The sequence below is a fragment of the Hyperoodon ampullatus genome (genome assembly GCF_949752795.1).
Source record: "Hyperoodon ampullatus genome assembly, chromosome: 2".
Lineage (NCBI taxonomy): Eukaryota > Metazoa > Chordata > Mammalia > Artiodactyla > Ziphiidae > Hyperoodon > Hyperoodon ampullatus.
The window spans coordinates 89955190-89978286 of NC_136915.1; the positions used below are offsets into that span (position 1 = coordinate 89955190).

General features: G+C 41.4%; 1 protein-coding gene across 5 annotated transcripts in view; it reads left to right on the forward strand.

Annotated features, from left to right (window-relative positions):
• Positions 1 to 291: 291 nt before the first annotated feature.
• Positions 292 to 23097, forward strand: part of CDC14A (cell division cycle 14A) — a gene marked incomplete at both ends in the record, with an annotated part of 154851 nt that continues 132045 nt past the window's right edge. For 3 of the 5 annotated variants that reach the window (XM_079724886.1, XM_079724887.1, XM_079724888.1), the window contains 3 exons: positions 1469 to 1517; positions 2321 to 2411; positions 19096 to 19171. In XM_079724886.1, coding sequence (XP_079581012.1) covers positions 1469 to 1517; positions 2321 to 2411; positions 19096 to 19171 — 216 coding nt within the window. Of the gene's footprint in view, positions 386 to 1468; positions 1518 to 2320; positions 2412 to 19095; positions 19172 to 23097 lie in introns of those variants that run through there. The other 2 variants (XM_079724884.1, XM_079724885.1) reach the window with 1 other exon arrangement.

Below are 23097 nucleotides of genomic sequence, written 5' to 3' on the forward strand. Positions count from 1 at the left end.
AAGTTGTTCGAGCTGTACGAGAAGCCTCACAGAAACAAGTCAAGGGCTTCTTTGAGATGAACCACTCCCTGCAGCGCTTCAGCTAAGGCTGTGTAAAGATATTCTTTTGTGATAATTTTCCCCGTGGACAAGTGGCCCTCTTCCCTCTCCCCTGTTCCCTCCCCTCCCCCCCTGGCTGGCCTCGCTCCTCCGCCCCGCCCCCCTCCAACGCCAGAGCCACAGAAAGGTTAGGTATTTGTGATGATTTTGCGGCCACAGCAGCGACCCAAATGAGAGGACGTGGGGAACCGGATGGGAACGTTTTACCCAGTGAGAACAAAGCACAAGTTAACTCAGAGTCCAATAAGTGTAGAGGAAACCAGTAGGTGTTCTTCTGAGCTAGGAGGTAGGGCTTTTTTAAAAATAAAGATAGAGATCTGTCAGTGGTGAGGATGGCGGTTGGTTGAAAGATTAGCTATAGGTAAGGTGGGACACGGAGTTCTGAGATCTTTAAGAGTGTGTGTGTGTGTGTGTGTGTGTGCACGCGCGCATGCAAGAGTTTAGAAGAACAAGGGTGAGTGGGGCGAGAGAGGTAGAGAATGAGAGAGACAGAGACGAAAAATCTGGAATAGGAAGAAGACTAAGTGGGTGCAGAAAACGGAGGGGCGCGGGCTTATTCTTGCCTGCGAAGCCGCTGCAGTGCCCTCCGGGATCACTCCCAACTCCACCGTTTCATTCATAACTTTCTGGTCTGAAGGCCCCGCCTGGCTCCTCAAGGCCCAGGGCCGCGTTTCCCGTACAGCAATTGGTGGACGGCAACAAAGCCTTAGCAACCGACTCTTAGTGATCCGCGGGGCGGTTGGTAACTGGGGCGCGGGGCGGGCGCGGAGAAAGGAGCGGCGCTGTCCCTTTAAGGGATGGCCGCGGAGCCGTGAAAGTGGAGGGGGCAGAGGGAGGGCGGGGAGGAAGGTCTGGGGGCGGTCCCAGGGGCAGGAGGAGGAGGAAGAGTTGCTGCTGAAAGAAGGTGGCGAAGGAGGAGCCGGAGCAGCTGCTGCCAGCCGGCGGGCACCAGAGTCCTGCCCGCTGCCGCACGAGTAGCCACGGGCGCGATCGGGGCCAGAAGTCTCCTCCTCCATGATCCCTTTGGGAGCCGGGGGAAGACTTTGCCCGGCCGTGAGAGCTGGTGTGCGTTTCCCAGGCGCGGCGGCGGCGGAGCAGCGGCAGCAGCCGGGTCCGAAGCGGAGTGGCCACAGACCGGGGCGTGTGCGCCCCGCTCGGAGGGTGCTCGGGTTCCCCACGGAATGTCCCCGGGGCGCCCTGCGCGCTGACCCCCCAGCCGCCTCCGCCTTCGGCTCCTGCTGCCTCTCTCGGGCGGGCTCGGTGTTCGGGACTGCAAGCTTCCCGGCTCCTGGGCAGTGGGGAAGCCCCCGGGGGCGGGTGACCTCAGCTGGCCAGGACCCAGCCCTCCCCCGTGCGTATCTCGCTTAAGATGGCAGCGGAGTCAGGGGAACTAATCGGGGCTTGCGAGTTCATGAAAGGTGAGGAGCAGCCGCCCCGCATCCTCCAACCCTCCGTCGCCCCCAACTCTTTTCACTTCTCGTCCCAACGTCCCAACCACTGTCTCCGTCTTCTTCCTGGGCCCCCAGCGTATTGCGGTCGCTGCGCGGGCTCTCGTCCCCTCTCGGTACTATCCTCTCCCCGAGGACCCTCTGCTTCCGGCTTCTCTCTCTTTCTTGCGTCCCTCGTTCCCTCTGCAGCACCCTCGGAAGGCCTCCCCGCCCGATAATGGGACGGCGCCGGCCTCTGCCGGGCTCCTGCATGCAGCGGCTCGTGCGGATCCGGGGGATCCTTTCGGTTGCCTTTAACCTGCTACTGCTGGACTCGGTTTTCGGGACATCTCCAGACACACACCTCGTCTCTCCTCCCTTCCTCTTCTTGAAGTCTCCGGAGCTGCAGGGGAGAGGCTCGCCTCTGGCCTCTCCCTTTCCCTTCCGCAGCTGCTGAGGTGTGGAGATTTCTGAACCAAACTTGCATCTCCAGTGCTACGGGTACCCTCAGCTTCTAGCTGCTCCCGCTGGCCTGAACAAGGGGGATATGGGAGCTCTGCCCGCTGCTGAGTTCCTCAGTCGGGCCCTCTTCTCACTTCTCTAACTGGTATGCTCTTGGATCTCTGTCGCTTTGTGGGAGAGATCAGGGCTCTGCAAGAATTCCATGTGTTAACGGGGTCTTTAAATAATGGGGGGCGATTGTTATTTTAATCTTGTTGCATTAGCAACCCCCCTTGCCCCCAGCTTCCCTACTTCTCATATGTTTTCTCCTGTCTTTTCAACTTGTCTTTCAGATCGGTTATATTTTGCTACTTTAAGGAATAGACCAAAAAGCACAGTAAATACCCACTATTTCTCCATCGATGAGGAGCTGGTCTATGAAAAGTAAGTTTCTTTCTTTCTTTCTTTTTTTTCTCAACCATTTAGTTTGTTGGCTCTTTGGTGAGGAAATGCTATGCACCTTTATGGCAGTTTTATTCACCTTCCCCCAGTGGTGCAAGCAACAAATCCAATTTCTTTAGGCTCAGATGCTTGGGGAGAGGTGCAGGGAAAGTTAACATAATTTGAACCTATCGTCACCTCATTCCTTTTAGACCTCTATCTATATTAGTTCTTCCTACCACCACAATAAACTGCAACCGTAGATTCCTAACACTCCCCAGAGCAGGACCAGGGAGATGCACCCTCTGTCCTTGCCAGATTCTGTAGTAGGCCTGTGAATCAGTCATGGAGTATTTATTGGAGCACCTACAGAGTACAGGGCAGTGTGTGTATTATAGGTGCTTCAGCTTTACAGTTCACAAGGCTTCTGTTGTATCTCAGGATGTTTTTGTTTGTGCAGCTCATATTTGAAAAGTGGGACACACTTAGCTGGAGATAGCTGTATCCAAGCCATCTCTATGAGTAAGAGTTTATCTGTGTGGTAAATTATTGAGTTATTTTATTTGGGTGCCCCAAACTTCACAGTATTATTATTTTTGCCGTTGAGGAAGTGGTATAGGAGTGCTAATTTACATTCTTTGTTTACTGTGCCTCTGTGGGATTAGGATTTGAGAGTGTAAGATACAAGTAGGGAACTGTTTTCTGTGAAAGACCATTGATCTACAGGAAAAAGATATCGTATAGTATAGTAAAAACTTAATTAAAGAGAGATAAATCTCTACTTAATAAAAGCAACATATAATAAGGAATAAGAAGGCTGAGTTGACTTAATTATGTCTTTTTATTAAAAGAGCTAGTGTTTCAGAGTTGTCCAACATATTCTAACAAACATTTAATTTTACCTTCTTGTTTTCTTAACCAAACGTGCAATTAACGTGCATAGTTACTTAGTAAGCTTCCTAGGACTTGTCCTGTTAAGAGGGATTTTGGCAGTTCTGCCAAAGGATTTGTGGGTACCACCAGGTATTGGAAGAGTGAGAGTATCCTCGAACTTCAAGAGCATATCTTTTATTTGAGGGAAAACATTCTTTAATTTCACTTCATCATAGGGATTCTTTTTTTTTTTGTGGTACGCGGGCCTCTCATTGTTGTGGCCTCTCCCGTTGCGGAGCACAGGCTCCGGACGCACAGGCTCCGGACGCACAGGCTCAGCAGCCATGGCTCACGGGCCCAGCCGCTCTGCGGTATGTGGGATCTTCCCGGACCGGGGCACGAACCCGTGTCCCCTGCATCGGCAGGCGGACTCTCAACCACTGCGCCACCAGCGAAGCCCCATCATAGGGATTCTTGAAACTGATGTCTTCAGGACATTTCTCTTAGCGGTGCTGGGAGCAGGATGCTCCTTGAATGGCTGAAGTGAAAGTGGGAATGAAAGAGCCTTTTGCTGCTGCTCATGAATGCCCAGAGTTGCTGGGCAAAGAGGTCTAAATCCCTGGTGTCAGATTACAGCTCTGCTCCTAGATAGCATGGAGTACTGCACTGCCTGCTCTCTGACCTCTGGTACCTGGATGATGTCACTGCCAGCAGTGTTTATGGAGTGTTCGTTCTATTGTTGGGAATGTGCATTGTTATCGCCTTCTTTTCCTGGGTGTAGGGTTTGGGGACCTCTCATGAGTCCAAGGGTAGGGACTGTGTATATGCCATTATGTTTAATTCTTCAGTGATGTGCCAGAAGTTAATATGTCACTGAACAAGCTCCAGGCATTGAGATCTAAGTTGCTTCTCTTGGGATTGCTAGATAATAGATCTAGCAGAAAATTACGTTTAGTCAACTAAACACAGTACTCAGTGGTTTTTTGATTCTAATATTGATATATGAGGAAAATTTTTTGTGTGATTTTAATGTTAGTATTTAGGATAGGGCTACAAATCACATTCTTCTTATATTGATTCTACTGTATTTCTGGTGTCCTGTAAAGAAAGACTTGCTGGAGAGACCATCCAATTTATATTGTGAGTTTTGATGTCATTCAAAACTATGATGAGGACTCCAGTCTGGGAAGAGTGTGTATTTCTTTTTATTTGAGGTGCCTAACTACTATGCCACAGTAGTGGCTATGGTTCTGATCACCCACAACGCCATTTTTTTGTCACCTCAACATATTTCACAGGGCTAGAGGATGTAGTGAGTACACGGATGATGGATGCATATGTTACCTTCATGGAGCTCCAAACCTGCAGGGAGAAAGACAGGACTGCAGTGAGACGGAGAGAAAAGATAACTGCCATAGAATAACATAACCCCTGTGCTGGGAGGAATTCATGGGCATTGGGGAGCACTTCTGGTTGAGGGGTTCAGAAAAGGCTTCATGAAGGAGTTAAGACTGGCTTGAAGGATGGACAGAGATATGAGAGGAGAGATCCCAGAAGTGGGAACAGCGAGGATGAGGAGGGAGGCTCTGGCGTGTGTTCAGGGAATAGTAAGACTTCCGATTTGCCTGGTGTGTGTACAGGTTCAAGTGGGGCTGTGTGATATGAAGCTGAAAGGTCAGCTGGGCAGATTGAATGCAGCATGGTATGCCATGGGACTCTCTTGAGGATCTGGGGGCAGTCCAAGGTATGACTGGACCTATGCTAACTGCAAATAATGGCAAACATTTATTGAGCATTTAAACGCATACCAGATGCTGTTCTAGGTGCCCCACAACTATTAATTTATTTTATGTTCACAACAGTTTTGAGGCAGCTACTATTACCATTCTTAGTGTGCAAACGACGAGAGTAAGGTACAGAGGGGTTAGGTAACTTGCCCAAGGTCACAGAAGTAAGAAGTAGCAGACCTGGAATTTAAAACCAAGGCCTCCGGTTCCAGAGTACATATATCCTCTCTCAAAAAATTAATATGATGCTATTATCACTTAAGATGGATTAGAGAGGAGGTAGAGCCCACTTAGAAAAATTCCGAAATGTTCGGTGGGGAGAAATAAGTGCCTAGATTAGGACTAGTGGCAATGGTCGTGGAAAGAAGGGCTCTGAATCCATGTGACTTGGGAACAGATCAGGTGGGTGGGTTGGTGGGGTGCTGAGGAAAAAGAGGGGTCAAAGAAGTCTTTAAGACAGCCTGGGTCACGGTGAACCTGCTGGGGCCACTGACTGAAATAAGAAGTAGGGCAGAAGAATTGGCTTTAGTGGAGAGATCAGGCATTCCATGTTGGTCAGGTTGGAATTAAGGAATTTAAGGGATGTGTATGTCAGTGTTGGATATCACATAAATTTGAAGTCCTTAAATGTGGGAATTTTCCCCAAAGAGATGATAAAGCCGTGAGAATGATGTGATTTCTGGGGAGAAAGAGAAAATATCAAGGCCTGTATTTCATAGGCATGACCAGGATGAGAGGAGCAAGGGAAAGAGGTGGAAATAAGCAGCCAAAGAGGTGGACAAATGCTGAAGGAGAGAGAAGAAAGGGGAGAGCGACAGAAGTGGTGCAATCTATCTCTTCAGCTCCACTTCAGGGTGGTATTGAATGAGAGAGACTATAAAGCTCCTGAAGGATGAGTAATATCTGGGTTCTTCTATGGAGGATGGCTTACGGTGAGGAAAACCTTGACTATCAATTTTCATGTCTCTAAGGAAAGGGGAATATTAGTATACATAATCACACAGGCCTTGTACAGCCCTGTATCTGTGTACTTATTTGCTGAATGTATAAGTGAAATACTGCCTTTCTGGCTAAATTATCACCCTGGAAATGCAACTATTATTTTTGAATCAGGAAGTAGACTCTTTAAATATTAGGCTGCGGGCATTCTGGACACAGCTGTGTTTTGTGCAGAGGTTTATTTAGTTATGGAGAGACATTAGTGCATTATGATTGAAATGGCAACCTTCTGAGAAGCTGGTGGAGAAAATTTAACCAAGTGGCCTTATGAGGTCAGGCTGTCTATTAGAAATGAAAGTCTGAATTTTCTCCTTGATTTTTAAACAGAATTTATCACATTAATATAAAGGCCTGAGCAGTTTTAGTAAAATGTGGTTGATAATAAGCATACATTTGTCCTTGGTTTATGACTTCACAGATCAGAATTAACATTAGCGTATAGACTAACACACTTGTGGGAAAAAAATAGCCCCATAAAAAGGGAGCCTTTCAAAGATTTGTCTGTATGTGATTAAGCTACAAATAACGTACAACCCTCCAGAAAGGTTAGTTCTTTGGTTTTGGAATTGGGCCACGTAATCTAAATAGAGGCTTACTTTTTATAACTTGGCTCAAATTTTTTTTGGCTCAAAAGTTAGCAAAATCAAATATGTTAATTGTTATAACCTTTGTGTGCCCCCCTTAACGGTGATGGGTGTAGGGTTGGATGTTTATGCATAGAAAGCCAGTTTGCTATAAAGCAGAGTGTAGAGGGCTTGTCCATTTTCATTTCTTCTCTCCTTGCATTTGCAAAGGAAAGGTATTGAAAATGCAGGAGAGAACCCTTCATGGTCATACTCTGGGGACTGAATATTAAGCAGTTTGTGAAACGATTCAAAGGATTTCACCAAATGTTTTATCATGGAAGAATGAGCAGCCTCTAATGAGGACTAATTAGCTAACTTGAAGATTTAAATAATTTAAAATGTTCAATTTTCATTTAAACTTTATTAAAGCAGGCTGATATTAATACAGCCGGGAATTTTTGGATAAGTAATTTATAGAAGAATGATTTCTTTTATGGAGCCTGTAGCATAGGTTTGAGTTGAAATGTGAGCCTAGGACATCTTTGAGAGAAATACAGAAAAACTTCTCTTGCCCGGAAATACTTGTGGGAATGGATATTTAGGTTAGATAGAGGTAGGAAGAAACACTTCTGGTTTTTCAATTTTTATTTTAAATTTAATGTGTAACAAGTAGGTTTATTTAACGGACAGCTGAATGCCATCTAAGCACATATATACATACACAGATATGTGATCTTATAAGAGCCTTAGGGCCATCATTTGGTACCTTAGCTTTCATTATAAATTGCTATGATATAGACAGATATTTATAGTCCTGTGACAGGCAATGTTCTATATCCTTTATACACATTGACTCAATCTTCAGAGCAACCCTAGGAGTTAGGTGCTATTATTATCACCACTTTATAGGTAAGGAAACTGAGGCCCAGAGAGGGTTATGCAGAGCCTAAGGTCATTGAGCTAGTAAATTTGCCCTGAAGTCTTGCTCTTATGCTTCCAGCAAGTTCCCAGTTGTCCTGAGCCTGAGGCTGGGGAGAGGGTGCAGTACAGCTTTGCCCCTCCCTGGCTCACGTGGCCCTTCTAACTTGGGTGGTGATGGCTTTGCCAGTAAATGTGCTGCTGACCTTGTGTGCACAAATTTGTGTGCAGGCTGTATCTGGGAATGTGTGATAGTAATTAAAATGTTTTTCCACGGCTCCACTTTTGTGGGTGTAATTTTGCTTTTTCTCCTTTCAGTGGACTGCCCCGCCTAAAAAGGAGAGAGAAAGTAAATTGAGTTAATTATCATTATATATTAATAGGAGAGATGAGAACAAAAGAAGCCCAGTTTTTATAAGGCTGTGAAAACTTTTTGCAGGCTGTCTGGTGAAATGTTCTTGCTGCTTAACTGGTGTAACGTAAGATGTAATGATTTCTATATAGAATTCTCCTAAAGACTTGGAAAACTCTTTAGCTTTTAAAAGATGGTATAGGTTTCTACTTTCTTCCCCTTTTCTCCTTCCTCCCATCCTAACCTTGCAGAAATAACCCAGTATTGTTTAGGGCCACTTTTTCCACTCTCTGTTTTGAACACATGAGTTTTAGGCGTGTGCTTGTGTATGTGTACACCTGTGTACATAACCAGGAGTACTATGCTGTGTACGTGATGAGGCAATAGACATATCTGTATACATTCACTGGTCAGTTCTTAATTCTGTGACCCACTGGAGTCAACTGTTACTTTCAGGGTATTGATTTTTAAATAGTTGCTGTTTTGACCTCCTAGGCATTCACAGTGGGCAGTCAGTCTCTGCTCTTCATAAGGACAAATTGTTACTCAGTTCTTTCAGTTTGCTTGAGATAAGCCTGATGAAAATGCAAAATTTAACGGAGGTGCTGAGGACTCAGTTAAAAACTGACAGGGCTAGTCTTAAAAGGGCAGCCTGAGAGAGGGATCCGAATGGACTGTACGAGAGTCCAATAAGGAGCTGTCTGCCGTCCAAGTTCTTTGTCAGCCAAGTCACCACAGGGCAGCTTCATTATTGTGTTTGAAGTAGATCCCTAAGACATCAGATGTTCTCATTTGTAAGTTCATAAACACATTCCAAAGCTGAAAGTAAATGATCTTTACTTAGCCACTGTTTAATACACCTTTGTGCTTAAAAAACAAAGAAAAAGAAAAAAAGACTCGACCCATTTTTATGGGAAGTGGAGAAAGCAAAATTTAAAAGAAAGTTGTAAGCGGTTGGAAATAGAGAAAACTTAACATTTAGATGGGATAGATTTTGGCGCAGAGCACTGTGCTAATGCTTTGGGGAGACACAGATACATAAAGAAGGAAGTGGAAACAATACACTGCAAGGCAATATATGACAAAAGCTGTAAACGTACATATTAGAAATCTAAGAAAGGAAGAGATATAAAGGCTGATATTTGAACTAGCTTTTGAAGGGTGCGTAAGAGCAAAAGAGTAAATTTTATGATCTCCGTGAGGACATGTACTGCCTATTTTTGCTCACCACTGCATCCCTATACCCAGCACAGTGCCTGGCATAGAGATGGTGTACAAGAAATTTTAGCTGAATGAATGAGTGAGTGAAGAAGGAGGAAAGAAAGATTTCAGTGTTGGGGAATAGCAAGATTCTGTCAGGTGAGGCAAAATACTTGCAGTGCAGAGAGATCACAGGTGAGGCTGAAAACATGGTTGGGGGCTGGCCTATGGAAAGCTGTTTGGATCTCAGTTCTGCTGGTTTATGAATGACAGGGAGACGGAGCAGAGCTCTGCTTAGGACAAGTACTCCCGTGGCTGGGAGGTGGGGTGTCTGTTGTCTGTGGCCAGGCTGGTTTATGGTTGTAGCAATGGGAACAGAAAGGCCCAGTGGGAGAGAGGCTAGAGAGGATGGAGTGACTATATTTGGGACTGACCAGATGAGGGGGTGGGGGAATTGAAGGTTAAGTTCAAGGTTTCTGACTTGGGTGATTGGGAGAAAGGGACACCTTAAAGTAGGCCATGTCTGTAAATCAGATGGAGGAGCTGCCTTTTTTGTTGCCTTGTTTTATTTTGGGGATGGCGAAGAGAAGTAAAAAAGGGGGGTCTATAATGAAAGTGGACGAGGAGTCTTTGTGTTTTGTGATCTTTCAGCAGAAAATAGACAATGTCTGCCCTGGATATTTAGATATTTACTTGTTTAAAATCTGGGGAGGTGGGTGGGACAGCTGATCTCAAGTTCCTTTCTGGCTCACTGATTTGAGTTGGGCTTAAGTGTGGAATGCAGGGGACATGGGTTCATGCCCCGGTCCGGGAAGATCCCACATGCTGCGGAGCGGCTGGGCCCCTGAGCCATGGCCGCTGAGCCTGCGCGTCCGGAGCCTGTGCTCCGCAACGGGAGAGGCCACAACAGTGAGAGGCCCGCGTAACACACACACACACAAAAAGTTGGTTTTGTTAATCGCCTAAATACTTCCAGGACCACCAAAGAATCAGATGTTGAATGCGAACCATCAAAAATATTGCCGTATTTATTAAAGGATATAACAGTCCCGGTCCTCGACAACTTGGAAACATCTGGTAAAGGATCACTATTACTTGTGATTGATAGAAATTCCTTTATGGAAAATAGTTTGTGTGAACTAGAGTTTTTGAATTAAATGTTTCATTTATTAATTTATTAGTTTAATATTTTGGTCTTAAAGACAATCATGTCCTATTGACAAATTAAAGAATTTTCTAGTTTGAACTTCTTTTCTTATAAAATTTAATTTTCTTTTGAGAACCAGAAAAGATGGTTTATTTCAGATTTGCTCTCCTTGATGGATATACTCTTGTAATGCATTTATCTTGTCGGGGAATGTGGCATTTCACTGGGGCAGCTTCTACAAAGAGTTAGAAAATCACATCTTAAAATATCAAAGCAGTTTTGTAATTTATGGAAACCTTCCTAAAATGAATGTACATTTTTGCCTTGTTAAAGAATTTACTGATTATGATTTGCTTTTTTTCTGTAATACTCAGACTCTATTATTATGAATACATTGGTTGTACAGTTTCACTGTAATTCAGGGATAGTTTTAGGAGCTCCTAAGGAATAAAAGGATCTCTGCTTATGTAGCAGATGGTGCCTGCTTGTTAAATGTCTTTTGTCTTTTAGTGGTTTTAATTTATTCAGTCAGTTTTTGTTGATGACTACCATGAGTACTTTCTAGGTGGTACATACTGTTGGATTAGCTTTTGACATTACTATCAAGGTACCAGCTGCCAATAGCTGCCTCCTGCCTATGATCTGTCTGATGAGTCTAATATACTATGGGCATAGGAACTAGATATCACATTTCATACAAAATAAGGCTAAATAGACTCCAACCGAGTCTGAGAGTGTCTTATAAACATCGCTAAAGGGCATGGGTTTGTGACAGGCTTTAGAAAAAGCAATGTGACTTTGTTTTTTGACTTACTTGTGATTCTCACTTATATTCCAGATTGAGATTTCTGAATTGGGGATCCTTGTAGAACTGATTCTTATTCTATACATTTATCTTCCTTTTAAGACAGTGTGAAATATATACAGCATTTATATTAGTCCTGGTAATCAAATTATTGATCATCTGCAGCTGAATTAATCTGAAATGCTAAAAACATTTTATTTTTTTCTAAGTGTGTGATAAAGAAAAGGGTTAAAAGGTCTTTTCTAGGGAGCTGTGAAGAGTGGGCTTTAAAATAGTGCATTTACTGTTCTGCCAGATGCTTTAACTAGTGTCAAATGTGTTTTATTTTATATGGCCTTTAGCAGATTGCCTACAGCTCTAGAAAACCCAAAAGTAAAGGTTTAGAATGATTTTAACTTGGCAAAACTCTCAGATAGAATTGAAGGAGCTGCTAAGCAAAAAAGGAGTTGGGATGGTGCTTAGTTGGGGTGAGTCTTTTTAGATTGGGGGTTACTTCTGGAGCAGTTCACATTGGGAGCAAGCCAGTAATAAAGATGCAGGCGGTGGGGGAGGGGAGACTGTGGAGATGGGTGCTCCCAACCTTTCCTTGCTCTAGAGAGGCAGATGACCTCGCCATTCTCCATCCCCCTCACTGTCCTTTCCTTCTTAGATTATCTTTGTCAATTTTGTCTACTTAGTTCAATTTTGTACCCAAAGCTAGTAAAATGTGATGTCGGATATCTTTCCCCAGATTTGACCTGGTGTATAGCTTAGAAGGATTAAATGGAAGAAGGCGGTACTTTTGCAGATGAACCAACCACGTCAATCTTTCATTCATTTACTCAGTCATCTCTGTGCCAGGTCCTAGGGAGACATTAATGAGCAAATTTTAACCCAACCCTGTTCTCATAGAGTTTATAGTCCAGTGAGGCTTAGGGAGGCTATTAATCAAATATTGAGACATAGGACTGTTTTTTAAGTTCTCTGAAGGAAAGACCTATGGTTTTGGAAGCACACAACAACGAAAACTGGCCTGCAGGGTGAAGGGGTGCGTGTGTGTGTGCACGTGCGTGTGTGTATGTGTGTGAAGTGGGGTGACAGCGGAGGTGGAGCTTACTAGTACTAAAATGGGGGAAATAGTGCAAAATGAGGCCCCAAAGAGAGATAGGTAGGGGCTGCATCACCCTGGGCCTCACAGACAAGTTTGAGGATTTTGGTTTTACTTCCAAGAGCTTAGAGAGGTAATGTGATCATTGCTAGGTTTTAGAGTAATTATTTTCCTTTTCAGGACCTCACTTGCTTTATGACATATGAGGAAGGTTAGTCTTTTGTGTAAAGGGGATCAGTCCCCATTCTGTTTTTTACCAAAGTCACATGCATACTGTCTGCATGGCCCTCTTGCTTTCAATACCTGCCATTAAACAAAGGGGTAAATTTCCACTGCTTGAGAGTGTTTCTGTGGGAGTGAATTTTAATCTTGCCAGTGCATTCCTGAAAAAGTCTTCTTTTGTTTACATTAGTTTGAGAGTCAAAGGGGTTTTTAATTAATTGACCTGCTCCAAAGAGGGAAGTTACAGAATTACAGAGCCTGGTGCTGAAGGTTCCTTGATATCATTTAGTCTGTCTTTTGGCTTTAAGGCAAAGCAGCAACCCATTTTACAGAAGCAGCAGCTGAAGGCTTAGGTGGCCCTGCTACTTGCCCCAGGTTAATAAGGTGGTGAGTGGAGAAGGGTTCCTCATATTCCCAGTTGTGTATCTGGACTTTCCTGAAAACCTAGATAATGTACCAAAGGACAGGCATGAGAGTTGATATTGGGATTCTCTTCTTCCTTTGTGATCTCAACAAATTTACTTACCTACATAAGGTAAGGTATTTACTTACCTTACGTAGGTAAGTAAATAGTACTGATGTGAAGGTTCCTACCTTATGAAGCCGCTCTCTGGACTGTGGGTTTGTTTTCCGGCTATGTAGAAAGCATAGTGAATATCAGGAAGAAAGCTGTGAGGTTCTTTCTATTCTCTGAGGAGACACTCTGAGGAAAATGCCTTCTGTACCTAGACCCAACACATTGAGAGGGCAGAGTGCATCAGATAGGGCGAGCAGCCCTTGAGAAACATTTGAGCTGTTGAATGGTTTGTCTAGTATGGATAACTAGAGTCATAGACAATCTAGACTATTTTTAATATATATATATATATATGTGTATACACACACATTATGATATATATAATATATATACAATATTATATATTATATATACTATGTTATATATACTACAATATATTATATATATATTATATATATTATATATAATATATATATATAATATTGTAATATATATACACACTATAATATATAATATATATAATAGTCATATATGATGGCTAGGAATGTGATATGATAGGGTAATATAATATAATATAATATAATAGCTGGAAGGAACTTTAGAAGCCATCTAATTCAGCATTTTTATTGATAGATGAGGATGTGGAGTCCCAGAGAGGCTAAGACATCAGCCCAGGGACTTAGAGGGATCAAGTTGAGATGTGAACCCCTTGCTTCCCAATGGTCTTTAGTTTTCCATCAGTCTCTAGGTGACTGATGTGGAGCGGGAAGCTTCTTAGATGTCCAGCCTCTCTTCCCTAGGAGGTAGACATCAATGTGACTGTGGTTTGTTATACTTGAGCAAAAACTCAGACTTGTACTTTGATCTTAGATTAATGTTTGCTGAGCATTTGAGGCCTTTTTGAAATGTGATCATTGTGAGTTTCAGCCATGTACAGGATCTTTATCATCAGGCTGGAGGGGTACTGATAATATTTTAGTGATAGGGAAAATATTAGGTGAAGTGTATAGCCCAGAGATCAGTGCTGATTAATTTCACCAAAATTTTGCACATATGTACATACACACACATACACACACATCTCACTGTGCTTTGGAGGATACTGTTATCTTAGCATTTATTAATAGTAATTATGTTTACTTGTCTAACATTGGGTGGTGAGCTCCTTAAGGGTAGGGACTGGTAGTCAGCAGGTTTTCAGTAATATTTGAGTGAGTGAGTGAATGAATGAATAGACAAAACATGTCAGCAGTGCTGGTAAAAAGTTTGAAGAGTTGGTATGCGTTATAATGATCTTACAGAATTTTTTCATATTTTTTTGTATTGTCAGCACTCTTTGATTATTATGTTAACTTGTAGTGCCTTGCTCAGAGTAGGTGGTCATAAATTTTTTTCAGTGAATATTGCTTGGAATATAGTTTATCTTTTTGCCGAGGAGTTGACAGTTTTCAGAGGAAACTTCTGATATGTAGAATAAGGTACAACTATGCTTTAAATAATGATTCCTCTAGGAATGGACCCACTTAAATTAGAGTTTGTTAGAAAAACCAAAACACAAAAGAATGATACATCATAAACTTCATAAATCTCGTGAGAAGAGCTAGACATGTAGGGTATAAGAGAAAGGCTTCTAGGCCCAAGTTCTATTTCCCTTAAATTCTGTGGGTAGCGGGTGGCCCTGGTAAACATTTGCTCTGGTCCCATTTCTTCATTCTCCCCAGAAGATGACCCTATTTTTCCTTCCCTCCCCACTTGCAGGACTCCAATTCTTTTCATTTCTTTCCTATCAAAACAGGGAAGAATTTGATTTTAGCTATTTACACTTACTGAATAAAAAGACAGATTGACTGTTTTTCACTTAATAATTCATGAGTTTCATTCTAGGTGTTGACCCATAGTTTACCAACCTTACAAGGGGAAATTTATATATATATATAAGGGATACTTATTCATTTGTTCATTCGTGCATTCATTTGGAGGGGAAGCTCAGGGTACTCTGCAATAATAAAATAATATATCCATGGTTTTCCTTGTCCAAATGAGACGAGTTTTCCCCAACCCTAGAAAAAGTGGGGACCCTTGCTTGGCTGTGGCTCTGGAGGCCTCTTCCTGGGAATTGCCAGAATGGAGAAGACACTATCATGTATCATTAACCTCAGGTTTAGGAGCCCACTCAGCCCTCGGGTTTCTTTATTGTGTCTCTACACGGCTTATCTCTGCCATTTCTTCTCCCCATTTTCACTGTCCCCAGGTTGATGACTTTCCAGTTCTCCTCTTCTGCCCTGAGCCCAATTCTTTTATTCTCCTGCCTTGGTTCTAAGTTGCTCAAGTACATATTTTATACCTTCTAGCATACTTGAGTTATTTCAAATGTTATCAATTGATTTTTGTATTTTAACATTTCCCTCTAGCTAATGGTCTGACCTGTAAATGTGTTTCCATTTTCCCCACCTCTGGTGAGGAAGTTTCTTACAAAGAGGCATGTTGTTGGAAGGTGTCTTCTCTGTTCATGGCATTTTATTATACCTAAGTCAGTGATAACCTAGCATGGTGTGAGCAGCTGTGACCATTTTTTCTTCAATGCTCTTGACATTTTCAGAAATGTATTTAGCTTGTTAGAAAATTATATGTATATAAAACTGTATTATAAATACATATATATTTTTAGAACTGTAAGCACTGTAAGGAAAGGATATATAAAATGACCTTAAGATAGAGTTTGTTGGCTTTATATTTGTCTGTGAAAATTCTGACTTTTGAAGACATGTTCTAAATTGCTCTTGGCTGTGCAAAATTTTTGACTGAATTTCTTAGTGTGACTTGAAAGCCATCCCTCTTTTTGTAGGATATAAATGCTGGCCCATTGAGCTTCAAGGTATTGTGAGGTTAGAAACCTTCTAGGTTAAAATTGCCTGTTTTTCTTCTACCCTTAACCTGGGGCTGTGGTCAAGATGGAGGTCTACATCTTTCATTGTAGCTATCTGATGCTCTGAGCTAACTGTCTCTTTGAGGGACTGTGAAGGGGAATGGGGACTAGGTCCTCTTCTATTTTTCCACCCTCTCCTGTCCTAGGTCCCAAACTGGCTTTCTGGAACTATGACCCCCTTGAACAGGAAGGGACAAGAATTACCAGAGCCTAATCTCACTGTTGGGAAAAATGTGGGCCCCTGAAAGGGAAGGACATTGTCCTTAAACATTTCATCTATACCTCACTCATGGTACTTGATTATTTCTCTAGTTATTTTAAATAAGTTATTTATTTATATTTCTCTAGTTGTTTGTTATTTTTGTTTCTTTCTTTTTTTAAATCTTGATCAGTGTTGTCTATCAGCACAGAACATTTTCTGCAGTGATGGAAATGTTATATATCTGTATTGTACATCTTGGTAGCCATTAGCCACATGTGGCTTTTGAACTCTTGAAATGGGCTGATATGATGGGAGAACTAAATTTTTAATTTATTTAACTTCAATTAATTTAAATTTACATAGCCACATGTGGCTAGTGGCTGCCATATTGGAGAGTGCAGATCAACTTAAGGACGAGGTCTGTATTTGATTTACTTTTTCCTGTGCTGTTGGAGTATACCAATTTATTTTCATGGTGTTTGGTGAAATAGGTGTGTTCATTAACCACGTTGCTTCCAAAAGTATATGTGACTGAGCTGGCTCTATTGTTAGGAATAGCTTTGAGTCTGGAATTGAAGTTGGCTTATAATGGTTAGTATGAAACTGGAATTAGATGACCTGAATTCTTTATGCTTTCCTAAAATTTGTTCACAGTGGGTTAAAAAAGCTGAAATAATCTTAACTAAAAATTCCAGATTTACCTTAAAGTTCTATGTCTCAATATTCATGTTCAAGTAGCAAAAATAAGATATATTAGTTGAGTTTTGCTTACAATAACCCAAGGATAAGGAAATCTCTGTGATAGGAACAAGGCTGCCTTAATCAGTGCTGGTACACACTTACTTGTACAGTCTTTTCATTTTGGTTCTTTTGAGTGGATTCTTGTTGACAGGGCTTGAACTGGTCGGTAATTGTTGTAGGCATAGTTCATTTTGGATTCATGGGTATTTTTTTTTATACTTAGAGCACAGCATCACACTGGGGACTAGAAATAGAAGAACTTTTAATTTCAAATTGTTGCAGGTTTCCTTTTTTGGCAACTCTACTCTTACTCTCATGAAACCTGTGTGCAGGAGCGGCTAATTTTCATGTTACCTTGAATATAAGAGCCAAAATATTGTCAACTTGTTTAAGATGGATAAAATATACAAGTATAGTATTCTTTTTTTTTTTTTTTTTTTTTTTTTGCGATATGCGGGCCTCTCACTGTTGTGGCCTCTCCCGTTGCGGAGCACAGCCTCCGGACGCGCAGGCTCAGCGGCCATGGCTCACAGGCCAAGCCGCTCCGTGGCGTGTGGGATCCTCCCCGGACCGGGGCACGAACCCATGTCCCCTGCATCGGCAGGCGGACTCTCAACCACTGCGCCACCAGGGAAGCCCAAGTAGAGTATTCTTAAGTAAGGCAAGAGGATTTTGGCAGATTTGTAACGACATATCTATGGTAGTGTAATTTGGGTAGCAGAAAAAATTAAATAAATCCTAATTTTTATTTAAAAAATTAAATGTCTTTTGGGAATGCTTTTTTTGGAAGTGTGTTGATATTTAGTAAATTTATAGTCTAAGCTAAATTGAATTTGGGCATTAATGAGCAAAATAGTCATAATGAAGACTTATTTGTTGAAGTTTATTTTGAGCAGGACATTCTCAAGATATCCAGTCCCTGAGTGAGAAGCTTACACTGTAGTTGGCCAGTTAGGATCTACACTTAAAAAGATAATTCATAGTATGTGATAGTATGTGTCGTGGGCCAAAACAGTGGCTCAGATGATAAGTTTTGGGAACTTTGAGAGAAGGGTGGTTAGTTTTCTCTTAGGGTGAGTGCAGGAGGTAGGACTTGAACTGGATTTTGAGGAAACTAGAGGGTAGTAGAAAGAGAAAAGGAGAGCATTCCAGGCAAGGAGACCAATCTGAGCAGCGGCTTGGATTAAGAATATGCATGGAGTATTTGAGAATGAGGAATGGACATATTTGTTGGAATGAAGATTCCATATGGGAACTATTAGGAGAGATCAGCCTGGAAGCTAAGGGTGTGATGGTTAGGGCTTTGATTTCTGAGCCAAGGAATTATTCTGAAGGGAGTAAAGAGCCATTAAACATTTTTGAACAGTGAGAGGATATGTGAGAAGTGAGATTTTATAAAGATTAATTTCTAGTGTGGAATATAGGTTGACTGGGCAGGAGAGAGAGAATTATAACACTAAAGATGTGAGATGAAGAAAGATCTGGACTTCTGTTGCTAAAGTAGGAATAGAAAAGGAAAGGATGACTTAGAGTAGTAGCTTATTTGATATATAATAACTAAATTAATATTTATTTGAACTAAATTAATAGGAAGTTTCATGTCTGAGCAACTGGAAGAAGTAAAATGTTTTCAGCCTGGAGGGCTGATTTGAAGGAAAGATGGGTTGAGTTCCAGGTGATGGAAGGACCCATAGATGGGAAGTCCAGCAGGTAGCTGAAGATGGGAAAAACTGATGTTGGGTCTTGGGTTAGGAGCCGTCTGTTTTCCATAGTGTTATCGTTTAATTCATGACGGCAGATGATCTGCAGACTGATGCGTGTATCCTGGATATGTAAAGGGGTGGAGAGAAGGAGATGAGCCAGGGTGTTATATAATACAGAGAGTCCAAGGAGAATGAAACTGAAAAAAAGACCACTGGATTTAAGATACTTGAAACTTGAGAGCAAGGCTTGAGTGGAATAGTTGGAATTAGAACTTAGGGTACATGAGCTTTATGACTAAGTAGGTGATAAATAAAACCAGGAAGTGTAGGCCACATATATGTTTTGTTCACGTTGGTTCTTTCAGTGCTTGCTTTTTAATTCTTTTACTTAATGTCCTGGCAGGGAGATAAAAGGAGGTGGAACTCAAAACTGTCCAAATAGTTACCTGTTATGAGACTGGTTATAGTAACTGGAGGGCATTGGCAGGGTGAAATCACTAGTTATTTGGATTACTGTGATTCAGTCGTATACTAACCTTTATTCCCAAAGATAATTGAAACTTGATTGTAACTTTAATGAAAATAAAAATGAGCATTGATGTTAAAATATCTTTACTAAATACTACTTAAAAAAAATCTCAGTTTCTATGCAGATTTTGGACCTCTGAACTTGGCAATGGTGTACAGATACTGCTGTAAACTAAACAAGAAACTAAAAGTGAGTATTGTGGTGATGTTTATATTTTGGTTTTAAAAATTTGAACTGTGAAATCTAACCAGTGGGGTTGCTGTGCATATACCATTTAGTTAGGTAATCTTGATCTTTGGAAATTTAAGTGAGTAGTTCACCTAGAAGTTGAAATTGATCTACCTGATTACCCCACAAAGGACATGTTAACCTCTTTCATTTTTCAGGATCATGTTAACCTCTTTCATTTTTCAGGATCAATGGAAACATGAGCTGAATGAAGTCATTGAAATAGTGATCTAAGAAAGAAAACACAAATCCTTTCAGGTTGTTGTTAATGAGTTGATCAAATTCCTTCCTAGGATGATTTTTCTGAAACCTTCAGGTCCACTTCTGGACACTGTTACCAGGTGATGAAGGGGGCTGGCTCATCATTGCACGGCAGGAGCTCTGGAGCATAAGCTTTTTCTATCTGATCAAGACTGAAATTTTTGTGTATTTCTTGAATGTCATCTCTGTAGAGGTAACAGCCAAGTGAGATTGATCAACTAGCAGCAGTAGAGCATGGATTTTACCTGTTATGACAAAATTTGGGTCATACATTTACTATTCATCTCTGTTTTTTAAATTTTACCTGTAGCTTTTTTTCCCTCTTAAATTCTAAGCATATATGAGGAAGAGTGACATCTATATTCCTAGTTTTGGTAAACTTACTTCATCACATAGAAAGAAATATTTATCTTTTTCTCTCAATTTTCTAAATGAGGATCTTAAATGTTTCAGTTTGCAAGGTGAAATCTACACAGCATGCTCTTGAGGATAACCACAAATTATAATGCTTGGATAGTTTAATCTTTCTGCTGGGTAAAATGTTACTGGCATGACATAGTGCAGTGCCTTGTATATATTATCTGCTTGATGATAATTTTTTGATTTGATTGATTTTTATTGTACTTAGGTATAAAAGAGTCTATTGTGGAGAATTTCCTGTAAAATATGAATTCACAGATTTTTGCCATTGATCTCAAAATGCTAAAGGGACATGGAATGATACCAAAGAAAGATTTTTAAAGTCAAAAATCACATAACATAAGATCTGTTGTAATCAACTTTTTAGGGGATTAATTTCTAAAGTAGTATCTGACTCAGAAATACATAGTATGTACATTCCTTTAACTAAACCTACTTACATTTTTAAAAAATTTTATTTTTATTTTTTATTCATACTAAAGTTTTAAAGTTGGTTTTCTATTTTTTTAACATCTTTATTGGAGTATAATTGCTTTACTATGGTGTGTTAGTTTCTGCTTTATAACAAAGTGAATCAGCTATACATATATCCCCATATCTCCTCCCTCTTGCATCTCCCTCCCACCCTCCCTATCTCACCCCTCTAGGTGGTCACAAAGCACCGAGCTGATATCCCTGTAATATGTGGCTGCTTCCCACTAGTTATCTATTTTACATTTGGTAGTGTATATATGTCCATGCCACTCTCTCACTTCGTCCCAGCTTACCCTTCCCCCTCCCTGTGTCCTCAAGTCCATTTTCTACGTCTGCATCTTTCTTCCTATCCTGCCCCTAGGTTCTTCAGAACCTTTTTTAGATTCCATATATATGTTAGCATGTGGTATTTGTTTTTCTGTTTCTGACTTACTTCACTCTGTATGACAGACTCTAGGTCTATCCACCTCACTACAAATAACTCAATTTCTAAACCTACTTACATTTTTCAGAAAAGAAGCTACTGCCTATCGTTTAAAAGATAAAGTTAAAATTTTTGTAATCACCAAGGAAGCAAATAATATCCCCAAAAGGATTTAATAAGAAATATTAAATGGACTTTTTATGGATGAATTAACAAGGAAAGGATAATTCATAAATAATTAAAATCCATTTCTTCCTTTTTAGGACCTAGGAATTTCTTCACTTTCTTGATTAGTCCTGGTAGTATGTAGTTGGTATGAACTGGGTGTTATAATCAACAGTGTGGAACCTGTCTACTATCTGGAATGATTGAAGAGAAAGGAATCATTATCAGGAAAACAAATTTTCTGGTCTGACTCAGTGCTCTATATAACAAGTACATAAGAGTAGATGGATTGAATTAAGACTATTTTACTATCATGGTCTATACTAAACAGTATGGGTAAGCGTATACAAGGGCTTGTTTTGATTTTTTTCATTTACAAAGCTTTCTTTCAACATTATACAAATTTAATAAAGTTCAGACAGTCCCCTCGGTTCATTTCAGTGATCAGATAATCTGATGGATGCCTGGAATGAATGACCTTTTTAGCTTTAGTACAATTAGTGGGCCCCTTGTTACTTGCTGAGGGAATGAATTTTAAATGTTAGTAAGTCATGGGTTATCTCAATAAAGCATACCAAGTAGAATCTCTTTATCAGGAGAAAAAGACTTACATTACGAATTCAAAGCTGCAGTCGCTTCAGCCTTGTAGAATCTGTTTCTTCAGGTCTAAAATAGGGCTTATAGAGCTCTCACAGAAAGGTGGTTAGGATTATATATGTACAGAGGTTAGAAAATATGTGTAAGAGATCTTTGTAAATTTTGAAGTCCTATACAAAAGAAAGTTACTAAGGTAACATTTGTGAATTCTGATAGGAAATACAATAAAGACAGGTTTTTTGTTTTGTTTTGTTTTGTGGTATGCAGGCCTCCCACTGCTGTGGCCTCTCCCGTTGCGGAGCACAGGCTCTGGACGCGCAGGCTCAGCGGCCATGGTTCATGGGCCCAGCCGCTCTGTGGCATGTGGGATCCTCCCGGACCAGGGCACGAACCCGTATTCCCTGCATCGGCAGGCGGACTCTCAACCACTGCGCCACCAGGGAAGCCCTAAGACAGTTCTTCAACAAAGTTTACGAACACCTTCTCAGCCTCATAGCTATCATTTCCATATGCGAAAGCTATCCGATATCATTTTAGGAATCCAAATAACCATTTAGTCCAGCCTCCTGATTTCATAGGTGCAGAAAGGGAAGCCCAGGAGAGGCATGTGACTTGCCCAAGGCTGCAAGGTAAGGTCGGGGCCAGGTTCTCAGGCCCTTGACTGCATCATTCATACACTTCTCTCCACCTTCACTGGTAGCTGCAGCCTCTGGTTTATCATCTTCCTGCACTCACCCACAGCACTGCCCTGACTAACTTCCTCTTGTTGTCCCATGGTGGCCTCATAGCTCCTCTGCTTCTTTTTTGCTCCAGTGACCGTTCCTGCCACTCTGGCTGCTTTGCCTCCTGGAACCCAGACTCTAGGCTTTCCGATTTTGAATGTACCCTCCTTGTTACACACCTCCCACATCATCTCTCTCACCCTTGTGTAATCTCCAGACCTTCAGTCTCCCTATTCTTTTAGGCTCTCAGCTCCCTTCTGATGTCTCTTGTCTGCAGCCCATGGTCACTCATTTTGGAAGACCTTTGGCACCATACTTCCATGCCTTTTGTCTTGCTCACTTTGACAACTCCCACCCTTGGCATCTTCCCAGCGGGTGATGTCATGGACTAACTTACTGAGTTACTGAAGATTGCAGTACCCCTGCCACTCCTAGCCTTGATCTTTACCCCGAACCACAGCGCTGCTCCACACAATTGCGTGCGACATCCAGTATGGCTGGAGTGCCCTTGCCCTCTGGTTTGATAATTCCTCATTCTTTAAGACCTTGTGCAAAAGCACCACCACATCTAGTAAGCATCTCCTTGTGCTGCTGGACAAAGTGGGAAGTGCCTCCTTTGTTTTCCCTTAATTCTTTGTGCAGATCTCTATTACTGATGAGTTGTAATTTTAATTTTAATTGAAATTATAATTTCAGTTATAATTTGCAATTTTCAATTGCATCTATCTTTCTCACTAGACTTTGAGCTCCTAGAGGATGGAGGCATGCCTTATCAAAAGATGGAGACTTTTGTCTCCAAGTGTCCAGCACGGGGTCACTAAACA